Source organism: Thalia democratica, chromosome 4 (assembly GCF_965202585.1).
Source record: "Thalia democratica chromosome 4, ktThaDemo2.hap1.1, whole genome shotgun sequence".
NCBI lineage: Eukaryota > Metazoa > Chordata > Thaliacea > Salpida > Salpidae > Thalia > Thalia democratica.
This window is the reverse complement of record NC_139168.1, coordinates 78,407,030-78,420,839: the sequence shown is the minus strand read 5'-3', so window position 1 is coordinate 78,420,839 and position 13,810 is coordinate 78,407,030. Positions and strand designations below refer to the sequence as shown.

Genomic DNA, 13,810 nt, shown 5'->3' with positions numbered 1-13,810 from the left:
ATTTTTTAGATTATTTTATGTAATTAAACTAATATTCATAGAGAAATTTAAACTTTTTAAGAATAAACAAAATGTTTGTTTCCCAAATTTAAACCAAATACCAAAAACAGTTATTTTTTAAGTCTATCTGTAACTATTATTTACAAAATTGTTTCTTTAAACTTTGCAAATTTTTTCCCATAAACGTTTATGAAAAGTTTATAATTTCCATTCATCTATTATATAGTTTTGTTTAAAATATGTTAGGTTTAACTATATTTTTTTGTTTTCAGACTATTTTTATCCCTGCAAAATATCTATTATGCATGAAGAAAACAGGTCAATTTCTTTTCATGTAACAAAAGTTTTGTATGAAAACATATGTTGTAACCAAAAAGGTTTCAGTTTGTTGATTTGAGGAGGAGAAGACAAAAATGGAATAGTTACAAACGAGGTTTTAGAATTAGAAATACCTAGTTTTAAAGTAAACAAATTTCTTTCAATGGCAGAACCGCATTATTATTTAGATTTAGTTGATACCAAATCTGATATACTTGCTGTTAGTGATAGAGCAGATTCAAATAAAAATTTTGATGAGTCAGTTGTATCTGTTGAAATTTATTCTAAAAAATCCAAAACTTGGACTCATCAATATTTGAAAATTAAAGAACGGTCTTATTATTGTATTACTTCATTCAAGAATAAAGTGTATTTAATTGCAGGATATAATCAAAACAAGGAAAAATATCTCAATTCGTGTTCTACTTATGATATCAATAGTAAAACATGAAATGAAATAGCAGATTTAAATGAAGCAAGAGGTTTTACGGCTTGTGCAGTTTTTGAAGGTAAAATTTTTGTCACTCGAGGCTACATCTATCGTCAGGGAAAATTGAAATCCGTAGAAGCATATGATCATCATGAAAACAGATGTAAGTATTTACCAGATATGATTGAAAAAAGAAGTGATCATGCTGCAGTTAGTATGGGTAATAAATTGTTTGTCATTGGTGGTTATAAAACTACAAGCTTTGAAGTATTTGAAAGTTATTTAAAAAAAGGTCGGAAATATTATTGTAGTATTTCAAGATTTTGAAAAATTTCCTACAGAAGTAATGATTTATTCATACGATGTTGGTAAAGCAAAATGGTTAAATTTTCAGTGTGATTTTACTAAAAACATTTTTCAATCAGGTTTTGTAAAGTATTCTACCTAATTGTCAGAAATATTAGGATTGGGTGTACAATAATAACAAAATGAATTTCATAAATCTTTCTTAACTTCGTTTTAATTAGTTTTTAAAACTGTAACTTATTTTTAAAATTCGTTTCAAATGTTTGCTTTGTTTACTTTGCTTCACTTATGTTCAATAAAAAAATACTTCTGTTGATAACTAAGTTCTATTTCATTTAAAATTCAAATAAAGCAACAAAATTAAAGTATTTTTCCTAATTGTGTTGTTATGTTTTGTACTTGTATACTTCAGAGATGATTTAAAAACACTATTCTAATTTATTAGATGATTCTTCCAATGAAAGTAATTTATATAAAAATGATATTATAAGTTAAAATAAATTATTCTATATTTATATCTTCCTAACTATTTGCTTATCTAGCTAATATACAGTTTTGTTTTCACATTAATTCAAGATATAAAATGTTTTTCATAAACAATAAACTATATTTTTTTTATGTTTGTAAGATTGCATAATATTTTAATTATATTTAAATACTTCGTTACCTCAAAGTTTTAATGTTTGTTTATTGTTAAAATTTGGTATTTTAAATTACAACTATTACTCATGTATTATAAGTAACAAAACAAAAATATTGATTTAAAAGTTCTAAACATCTTTGTAGCCGAGTATCTGGTTTGTTTCAAAACTTAAAAACGGTGAGTTTTAAATTGTTAATTTAACCGACGCATAAAAATTTAAAACGTTATTTTCTACTTTACTTGATGTTTACTTTTCAGTTTTACAAAAATGTTTAACTATTTTACAATGTAGATGTAAATTATTAGTTATATCAACTAGATTTGTCTCAACAGTCTTTGTTTGATATAACTTAAGATCATATATAATTATACATACTTTTTTATTGTGTTTAAATATTTTATAGACTACGTAGATCTATTCTTAAATTTTTATGAGAGCTTTGCAACAGCGTTAGTCGGAATAAAGTTTTAATACAAAAAAGTCTGTAGTTTATATTCCGATAAGCTTAGCTTGTCAGGATCTCTGGGATTTAACGCCTTTTAGTGTTACATATATAAAATTGATTATATTTAACATATCTATATTCATGTCTTTTAATTTTGAACAAACAATTTCTTTTATTAATCAATTTAATTCGTAAAGTGGAAGTTACTGCGAATTATCATTTGGTTTTTCAAATGTCATTTAATTCTAATTTCCTCTTTCATATGTAATTTTAGCTATTTGGAGGTTTAAAATAGTAAGAAGGTTTAATTAGTAAGACGGCGAAAAAGTAAATGGGTAATTATCTAGTCAAATGCAATGTCAAGAGCCATTTGTTTTTATACCAAGAGGGCAATTATAAAAATGAATTCGGGAAATCCCAGTTAAGTCAAAAAGATAAAAAAAAAGTTCAGTGCTTATTAACTTATCCAGCTATGTTGGGCAAGATATTTCTGTAAACGTGTCCGGATAAGCATTTTCTGATAAGTCCAAAAGTTAATTTTGTTCATTGAATAAAACTACTGCTGTATATTATGCAATGGAAAATAAATATTAAAAGTGTTATAGTACAATAATTATTAATTGATAGTAATACAAAATAAAATTATAAATAAAAATAGCTAAAGATTATTTTGTTATTTTGTTTAGATAAAAAAGTTCATATTTAGTAACTCTCTGCAACGATATACGCTTTTTGTGAGTCGAACAAGTAAATATTATCATTTGTATTTCCACCTGCCCTTACTTATCAATAAAATAGACTCTTTTTTGTTTAACAAAAAAAATTAATTAAATTTATCATCAAAAACAGATACAAATTGTTTGTAATTAAAAATAAGTAAACCTATCTTTAGCTTTGAACAAAGTTTTAATGTCAACTTTAGTAGTACTATTATTTAATACTATAAACTTAATTATAGAATATAAAAAATTTACTTTAAATTGAAAGCCTAAATGCTTTTATCAAACAAAAATAGAATTTAATATTAATAAGTATTTGGATATAACTGAATAAAACTGTCCGGATAAAGGAGCGTGCGAATAAGTGCATTCTGGATAAGTAAATAACTACTGTATAAGACTTGACAAAAAAAACGCTTTGAGCATTTAGCTTTTAAGGCTTTTACTGAATTTACTTTACTTATCAGGTTTAACTTAGTGATTGATAAATATGTATCTATTAATAAATAAAAATGTAATTTATAAAATTCCTTTTATGAAGTAAGTTTATTGAAAAAGTTGTGTTAATTTAAAAATTAGAAAGTAGAAGAATCAAAGCAGCTAATATATGAGTAGAATAAACTGCGAAAATAAACACAATAAATAAACTCAACATTTTAGAAATAAAAATGTTGTTAATAATGTTCTTAAAGTGTTTGAATGTCACAATCTTAAATAAAAAAATAGGTCTTACTAGTAACTCAGAGTCTTAAATTGTTATATGATTCTTGCACGATCTTATGGCTGAACTAAGCACAATATAATACAATAATGCAAATAAACTTAAAGATCATCGAATACAACCTGCTGGATTAACGTCTCAGCATCTGAGGAAAAGAATCAATGAGCATGTACCAAAAAGTATAGAGAAAATTTGCGTTGCAGACAAAAAAGATGATATACCGGTCAAGGTTTTAAACGCATCTAATTGTTCTTCTATTGCAGAACATTTAGTTGATAATACAATTTGTGCAAACAGTAATAATATAAATTGGTTTAAAATTATTAAAACTTGTAGTAATGTGTTTGATTTGATTATTTTAGAAGCCATTTGTTTTTGTTAAGAAAACCTGTTTTATGTAAGCAAAAAGATTTTGACTATACTGTAACTTTATTTTCGTAATGTTTTATAAGAATTGTTTTCATTTTATTTATTTTTAGTTTTACTAAAGTTCAATTATCACGTAAATGGACTTATTTGATTTTATTTTTACTAACTGCTTTTGTCTTTTATTTATCTCTTGATTACTTGATTACTTGATCACATGGTTACTGTATAAGTTTGTAAAACCTTATTACTTTTTAGCTTTGTACGTTACTGAAGAGAATTGCTCGAAATATATTTAGTGTTTTTGAAACTGTGTTACTTGTATTACAAAACTTTTTTAGTTTTAATTTAAAAAACAAAATTTTAATAATAATTACGTTAATATCAACTAACATCATTGCTCAAAAAAAACATTATTAAAAGTTTTATTGTTAAAAAATAAAGTTGTCAAAATTTATTAAAGTCTTTTCATTAGAACATAATACAATTAATCTCTTATTTTTATTGGTTAAAATAAACAATTTTAATAAAAACAAGATATAAAAACAATATGTGAAAGTGATTAAAATAGTAATTTTAATCTCCATTCATAATGCAACAAAAACAACTTTTATTTTTTCTTAAATCGCACTTATTTAATACCTTCCGTAAAAACTTGCTACTAGTTAAGTTTTATTACCCGAGTATAAAATAAGTGATTAGCCAACTGTGAAGCTGTGAAATCTTTCGAATTCGCTACACAAATAATCAATTAGTTTAAAAACTACTCTTAAAGCAACATTTTACGAAAATATTTTGAGTAAGTTCTTAGCAACAAGCTTGAATTTATTTAAAACGTTTTAAGTTTGTTAGGTCAAAAAGATATTGATTTAAGAGAACAGGTTAATCTAATTTAAAAAAGTATTTTTACAAGTGTTTTTTTTCAAAGTTGTAAAAATTGATTTAAAATATTGAAAGGCTAAAGTTTAATATTTTAAGATGTATTTTTTTTAAGAAATGAACTTAATTTATTGCTTAAAATAGCTTAAATTTTTTCTATTTGTGGTCGTAAACTTTGACCTGAAATGCACTTAAAACGCATATTAACAAGCCGTTTAGACATCACATAAGCAAACAACTACTTCTGTAGGAGCATTTTCAAAATCTTGAAACACTACAATATTATTGCCGAAGCTATATGCATAGAAGTAGTGCAAAGAAATACTTAAGCTTTCTTGGTCACAATATTTGTTTTCATATAAAATTGTTGATACTTGAAAAAAAATTGACTTGTTTTTTTCTTATCATTATAAATAAAAACACTTATTATTTATGTTAAAGCTTTATGAATAAATTCCCTTCAGTACGTTTATTTTAGTAATTGATAAATTTAACTACTAACTTTTTTATTTACAAATTTTATATGTTAGGCAAAGTTTTTTTTTGCCTCAGAACCAAACTTAAATTGGTTAATACTCTACAAAAAAATTTAAACAGGTAAAAAAACTATTTGAATATCTATACATATTTTTGTATTTGTTTACAAAATCACCATAAACAATACAACGATACACATGAGACAAAATTAAGGTCTAGTAACAATAATCACGCGTGTTTCGATGAGTCCAAGTTTTACTTTTTTAGATAAAATTTCAACATTTACAACTAACTCATAATCAACTAAACTCTCATTTAATTAGACTCTATCACCTATAGCAAGTATATCAGACTTAAAGGTAGCTAAATAGAAATTATAATGGGGTTTTACCATTTGAATAAAACTATTAACTTTAAAACTAGGAATTTTCAATTCTAAATCTTCGTTTGTAAATTTTCAGTTTATGTCTTTTCCTCCACAAATCAAAATACTAAAGCCTTCTTGATTACAATATCTGTTTTCATACAAATTTTTTGGCACATGAAAAGTAATTGACTTGTTTTTTTATATAATTTCAAGTAAAAATACTTTTTACTTTTGTTAAAGCTTTATGAATAAATTCCCTTTCAGTACGTTATTTTTTTTCGAAAATTTAAATACCTACTTTTTTTTAAATTTTATATGTAAGTCATTTTTTTTTGCTTAAGAATCAAAATTAATTTGGTATTTGCTCTACAAAAAACTTTAAACATATTAAAAAAGTAAAAAATATTTTAATATTTTTTATTTGCTAACAACATCGCCATAAACATCACAACAATACACATAAGACGAGATTAAGTATATTTGCTTTATCATAACAAAAACTAGAACTTTATTATAAGCAAAAATAGTCTTGTGATAATTATTAACATAAAAACTAAAATGTGATCTAAAACTAAAATTTAAATATAGCAATCAAAGTAGGTTACAGTTTTAAAGTAGAACTCAAACATAATAAAATTATCTTAAAATTTTTTCTTCTTAATTTTTTACACTTGTAAATATAGGTTCTTTTAGTAGGAGTACTTCATAAAGTTTGAATGAAACATGGTTTTAGTAAAATCACACTTGATATTTAACCATTTTTCGTTATCAACATCGTAAAAGTAAACAACTGTTTCTGTTAGAGGTTTTTCAAACTCTTGAAATACCACAATGTTTCTGCCAATACTAAATGCTTGAAAATACCAACCTTTTACATAGAAAATTTTATTTCCGAATTAATTTTTGTAAATTTTCTCGAACAACTGTCAAATACTTCACAACTTGCAGTATATGCTCCACCAATAAAATACATTTTATTACCCATACTAACTGCAACATGAGAACGTCTCTTTTCAATCATATCAGGTAAATACGTCCATTTATTTTCATGATGATCATATGCTTCTACTGATTTTAACTCACCATTGATAATAGTTATAACCTCCAGTAACAACAATTTTACCTTCAAAAACTGTACAAGCAGCACAATCTCTCGCTACATTTAAATACGCTATTTCATTCCATATATTACTATTGATATCAAGGGTATAACACATACTAAGACTTTTATCACTTTTTATAATCCAACTTCTAATTAAATATAATTTATTCATGAATGAAATAATATAACAACAAGACCGTTCTTTCATTTGCATATATTGATGAGTCCAAGTTTTAGTTTTTTCAGAATAAATTTCAGTTGACACAACTAAGTTATTTGAACTTTCATCAAAATTTATTCTATCACAAATAGCAAGTATATCAGATTTGATATTGACTAAATCTAAGGAGAAATGAGTTTTTACCATTGAAGGAAACTTGTTCACTTTAAAGTTAGGTGTTTTCAGTTCTAAAACTTCGTGTTTCATATTTCCATTTTTGTCTTTTCCGCCACAAGTCAAAATACTGAAGCCTTCTTGGTTACAATATCTGTTTTCGTACAAAACTGATGGTACATGAAAAGGAATTGACTCGTATTTTTCATGCATCATAGATATTTTGAAGAAAAAAGTCAGTCTAAAAAAGTAACAAAAATCAACCTTACGTCAACAATTTATTGTATTAGTAAAAATATATTCTATTTAAAGTATTCTTTATTAAAAATCATAAAAAGCCTTTGTTTTAACTTACGACCTGGTGCACGTAAAAAAAAAATAAGTCATAGATTTGTACACCATTTTAATACTTTTTATTGTCTTTATCTAGGACAAGACAGCAATTATTTTAGAATTTTGTTCAATTTTGAATAACAGTATGGCCGGTAAAAATTATAAATAAGTTATAAATTATGAGTATTTTATAAATTAACAAAAACTTTGCTTAAAGAAAAGCTGAGTTCAAAAATAAGAATATATAGTTTTCTCTCTGTTTATATTTCAGTTTGGAAAAATATAGATACACATTAAAAAGTATATTATATCATACACAACAAAAAAAACATTAAAGTGAGTAGAAACATAAATTAAACTTAATAATTACTCATAATTTTCTAATTTTTTAATAACTATTTATTGCCATACTAGATATACTAGAAAAAAAATGATGTAAAAGGATTTCAGTAAATAGAAATATAAAAACAAAATATTTTTTTTGCTGATTTGATAAGTACCAATAATCATTTAACTTAAAAATATTCAGAGTTAAAAATGTTTATTTAATGAGTGGTGAAAAATATTCTATAACTTGAAAAACTGTAAAATACAGTTGCTACTATTATACAGGTAGTTTCTACGGACTATCTTAAGAAAGTCAAATGTTTTCATTTAACGTCTTAAATATTTAAAACAACCAAAGTATGAGTGTATTTTATTTTTAGTTTCAAATAAAAACAGTTTGCTTTAAAATATACTACTTATTTACTACAAAAATAATGTTTAAAAAAATAGTTTGTTGTTAAACTCGAAATTTAGAAAAAGTAACTCTAAAAAATCTGCATGTTTCTTCAAATAGATTGCTTTAAGCTTTGTTAGTTTTTAACTACTTTACTCTAACCATATTAAAATTTTGATGAAAGTTCTTCTAAAACATTATAATTTATCTAATTTTTAAAAAAATTACTATTTTTTTCTAAAATCATCAATTAGGGTAAAACACTTTTTTATGCTGCATAGTTGATTTTGTTTTAAGTTCATAAGAATTTTTATGTATCAGCTTCAAAGTTGTTTGATATTATGTATATTTGAAAAGCTCAATTATGTAAACTTCTGTTTTGTCATAGAAACTATAACATTTCAAGAGTAAGTATTCTTATTATGATTAATTAAATGTTTTAGTCCAATTTGTTGAGTAAAAACATGATTAGCAAAGCACTTAGTTTAATTATTTTAGATCTTAAGCTATACTAACATTCTTTTTTTTTACAATAATAATAAAAAATTCTTTGTATTTAAAGTGTATTAGTAAAGCAAAACATAAGTTTACATATTTTTATATAAAACTTTTATTATGTAAAATTTACTTAATTAAGCATAGTTTAATCAGTTACGGTAAAAATAACATTAGTACGTCAAATATTTTTTAGTTGTTTTATTTGTAAAAGTAAATATTCTATTTTTAGTTTAACTTTTCTTGAGTATTGTTTAATACGTTGTAAAATAAACAAATCAAAAAAGACTAATAAGTTGCAAAACAAAATAAATAATGTACTTTAGAATAAGTGAACAATTAATTAATTATACAACATTTATAATATTTTTTTAAATAATTGGTTCTGGTATAATGATAAAAGTATTGTTTCAATTGATGTTAGTATGAGCAAAATATTTATTGTTTTTAGTAGTTTCTAAAGATAAAATTGTAAGTTCTGAATATTGTTGAAACAATAACTTTGAGCTTGTATTATTTTTTTTTTTTTTTGATATTTTGTTAACTAAAAATTTAAAACGTTTTTTAAAGGACAGTTTAAGTTGTTTTAAAGTCTTAAGATGCAAAAAAAGTAAAATGTAAACAGGACTTTCATTTTATATTATAAAATTTTATGTTTTGATACATAACATTTCTCATTTTAAAATAATTTAAACAACTTAGAATGAATTAAGTGATTAAAAGCAGCCTTTCTTAATCTTAGCTGAGTAATTGTTTAACTTTTAAAAATAATATCAACTGTTTTAAAACTTTTAACTTAAGGTAAGTTTACAACAAATTTACATATTTTAATGATCTCGTAATTTAGTTTAAAGTTTTTTTAAATTACAACATTTAAGTACAACTTTTTAACTTTTATTTTTTTTTATATGATACGTTATTGTTCTTTCAACGGCAATTACCTTTTAATATTTTGAAAATTTTAAAACGATTCTCTGTCGCTAATTTTTGTATAGGTCAACTTTTTAAACTATTTAAACAATTTTTTTTTTCATTTAAAGACAATTAAATTTCAATATTTTGAGGTTAAAAAACAGTTTATGTTGCTAATATTTTATATAAGTCAATTGTTTTATTTATAACAAAATGTACACTTGTATACTATACATACTAGTTTACTAAAAGATTCTCAACTCAAATATTTTTATTTAAGTCTACAATTTTTTTACTTAATTTTATATTCTAAGCTTTAAACCTTACTCGATGTTAACTTTAAATTTTAAAAGTTTGAAAAATTATATAACTTCTCGGCAGTGCAAAATATTAATTTGTTATTTTAAGAAGAAAACAAAAATATGCTAGTTTACATGAACTTCATTTTTATTAATTTATTATTATCCTTATGAAGTATTCCACAATTACTATATTTAGTTATATGTATTAGTATTTGAACGATATTATATAAATCTGTTACTATAATGGTTAAATTTGTCAGGCAAGCAAAGCCTTATTGTTATACATATGATTTTAGACTTTTCTACTAACCGAAATTTTTTTGTTTAAACTTCAGATCTAATACAAAAACATTATTCTTATAAACAAAAACTCTTATTCTCTAAATTTCAATGTACGTAATTTTTTTATCAAATTTTTTTTTCATAAAACTTATCTTCTTAAACAGCACGCTCAAATTACATTTAAACATTACGTCATCATAATTTAAAACTTCTGTTTGATAAAACTTTTAAAACTGTTGTTGGTAAAATTCTGTCCAATCGCAATTTCTAAACAACTTTTTAATGATCAACAATAGTTTACTTATAGTTTATTGATTTTAATAAATTAAAAAATAAAAATTTTTAAAAGCCCGTTTTGCTGATTCAAACTTAAGTATCCTAATAACATCTCACACTAATGTTGACTTCCGAACAATAATATAAATATTTATAACTTTAATGTTTTTCATAAAAACTTGTATTCTCTATAAGTGTACCGAGCCTATACAAAAAGTGTTGTTAAACTACAGTTCTATTAATACTAAGTTTTCATATAAATTTTAACTGAAATAAAATAAACAAAATACTAACTGAAATATTATGAGGCTATTTTTTATTTCACACAAACGTTTTTCACAAACAATTTAAATTTTGCTTATTACATATTTTACAGATGTAAAAACAGTCAGGATTCTAGCTTAAAAGTTAGTAATTGATATTTCTTATTTTGTTAATATTTTCTTATAACTGGTATTTACTATGGATCACAATTGTTATTTTGAATAACTTGGTCCGCTGAAAATATTTGTTTTATAACAAGTGCTTCCAACATTTTTTCCAGGAAATAGGCTGATAAACCTTGGTTTAAATTAATTACAACTAATTCATACATATTATTCTCGTTAAAAAAGTAAGCCAATTTTAAAACATTACGATAAATTTCATTTAATTATAAATTAAACTTGATTATGTCAAATTAAAAGCATTTAGACAAGTTCTAGTTTTTAGAAACAATCATTAAATATATACTTTCCAAAAACGTTAAACTAAGATTAAAAGAAAAAAAAACAAAATCGTATAAATCCCAAGTGTTGGTTAAATAAAAAAATTTAAAAATAATATTTTATTAGTTTTAAAACATTAAGATGTAATCAGCTAATAAACTATGAGTCTTTCAAACAAGTTTTTTCGTTTTCATTTATTTAAATAGTTTTAAACGAAAACACATTAGTAATAGTTGTATAAGCACAAAAATTTAAACAAAAAATGTGCAATAGTATTTGTTGCTTACAGTAAATTTATAATTCAGTCTATAATTATACTACTATCCATTTAAAAAATTAAAACAGTTAAACTTAATGTTTATTAAAAAATTTTAAGAACTACACTAAAATACGAAAGTAGGTCTATTTTTTGGCTAAAGAAAAAAACAGTTAAATGTTTTAAATCTTTAATCATCTTTTTCAACTTAAATATAAATTTTGTTTGAATTACTATAATTAAAAATATATAAATAGGAGTAATTTAATTATCTTTAACCTGTGCATGTATGATGCATTCTACAACATAATTAAGAAAAAAATATTTACTATGAAATATTTGTATAATTTATTTAATGATGAATTGTTCATTAAAAGTAATTCTTAATTAGCTCGTAAATTTTTCTTAAGAAAGCGTCTATTTAAAATATTTATTAAGAAGTTACCAGTTGAAAAGTAAATTTTCAAGTTTAATTATTGCCTTCTAAAAAGTTAATTCTTTGCACCGAACTACTTTTGATTATACAAAGAAATTTAGTTAAAAAATGGAATTATCCAGATAAATTTGTAATTATAAAACAGATTAAGTAGCTGTGTGGTTTTATACTATTATTAACAAAACAAATTGAAATTTTTTCTTTCAATATAACCTTTTTTATTGAACATAAGCGAAGCAAAGCAACTAAAAAAATGTTTGAAATGAAACTTAAAAATAAGCTACGATTAACTCAAACAAAATTTAAAAATTCATAAATTCTCTATTTTATTGTCCCCATAGCTTCTGAAATTTAAGTGTAGTACTTTACATAACTTGGTTCGAACATGTTTTCAGTAAAATCACACCGAATGTTTAACCATTTTTCTTTGTCAACATCATATACGTAAACAACTGTTTCTGTTAGAGGTTCGCCAGAATTTTGAAATACTACAATATTTTTACCAATGTTAAATGCTTCAAAATACTGTCCTTCTAAACAAGCAACTATTTCTGAATTGATTTTTGTAAACACTCTTGAATAAATATCAAATACTTCACAATTTGTAGTAAAATCTCCACCAATAACAAACATTTTATTACCCATACTAACAGCAGCATGACTACTTCTTTTTTCGATCATATCAGGTAGATAAGTCCATTTGTTTTCATGATGATCATATGCTTCTACTGATTTTAAATCTCCCTGATCATAGTTATATCCTCCAGTAACAACAATTTTACCTTCAAAAACTGTACAAGCAGCATTTTCTCTTGCTACATTTAATTTTTCTCTCGCAATCCATGAGTTATTTACGATATCATGAATGTAACACGAACTGATATAATTCCCAAAGTGGTCACTAAATCCTTCAATTATATATACTTCACCCATAAATGAACTAACGCAACAACTAAACCTTTCCTTAACTTGTAAGATTTGATTAGTCCAACTTTTATTTTTTGCAGAATAAATTTCAACAGATACAATTAAATCATTTGAAATATTATTAACATCTATTTTATCACCTAGAGCTATTATATCAGATTTGACAGTAGCTAAATAGAAATAATTATGCGGTTCTACCATTGAAGGAAATTTATTTACTTTAAAACTAGGAATTTCCAATTCTAAAACTTTGTTTGTAACCTTTTCATTTTTGTCTTTTCCTCCACAAATCAAAATACTGAAGCCGTCTTGGTTACAGTATCTGTTTTCATACAAAACTTTTGGTGCTTGAATAGGAGTTGAGTTAATTTCTTCATCCATCATAGGTGTTTTGCATATACAAAATTAGTCTAAAAACAAAAAGTAAAATTTTACTAAACACATTGTGAATAAACTTACAAGATGTAAAAGTAAAACAACGTAGTTTTTTAACAAATCAATCATTAATAAAGTTATTGTAAGTATAACTTTATATAGACTTTAATTTATGACTTTTTTATAGTTGCTTTAAGTTAGGTGATAAAAAAAAATATTTAACTTTATAAAGTTTAATTTAATCTAATATGTTGTTAAATTTACTTTAAAATAAAAACATAAAAAAACAATGTTGTTTGTCTTAGAGTACAAAAATAATAAATATAACAAAAACGTAATACTGAATGAAAATATTAAGTTATTAGTTTGTTTCCTACTTAATCAATATAATTTGCAAGATTTAAATAACTAAATAAATAGCCTGTAATTAATGCTAGTTTCATTTGAAAATTATGAAAAATTCTAAAGTTCTCAAGTAAATAGAAGTGTAGAGTTTATATAATAATAAAAAGTTTGGTGCATATGAAAACAAAAATCATTTAACTTTTAAAATGTGATAAAGTAAAGAAAATTATTTATTGAGTAGTTTTAAGTGTTTAAGTAATATTCAGTTGCTAAAAAGTTATTGATTATAGTCGCTTCTTAAGCTTTTTTCAATCATGTTACAATATTTTTTTAAA

General features: G+C 23.4%; 1 protein-coding gene across 1 annotated transcript; it reads right to left on the bottom strand.

The window, feature by feature from the left end:
• Window positions 1-12,179: 12,179 nt before the first annotated feature.
• Window positions 12,180-13,136, bottom strand: LOC145833652 (kelch repeat and BTB domain-containing protein 8-like). Its single transcript, XM_082940799.1, has 2 exons — window positions 13,055-13,136; window positions 12,180-12,736 (listed from the first exon to the last, which is right to left on the bottom strand). Exons 1-2 carry the CDS (start codon window positions 13,134-13,136, stop codon window positions 12,180-12,182), a joined length of 639 nt encoding a protein of 212 aa, XP_082796925.1.
• Window positions 13,137-13,810: the final 674 nt, after the last annotated feature.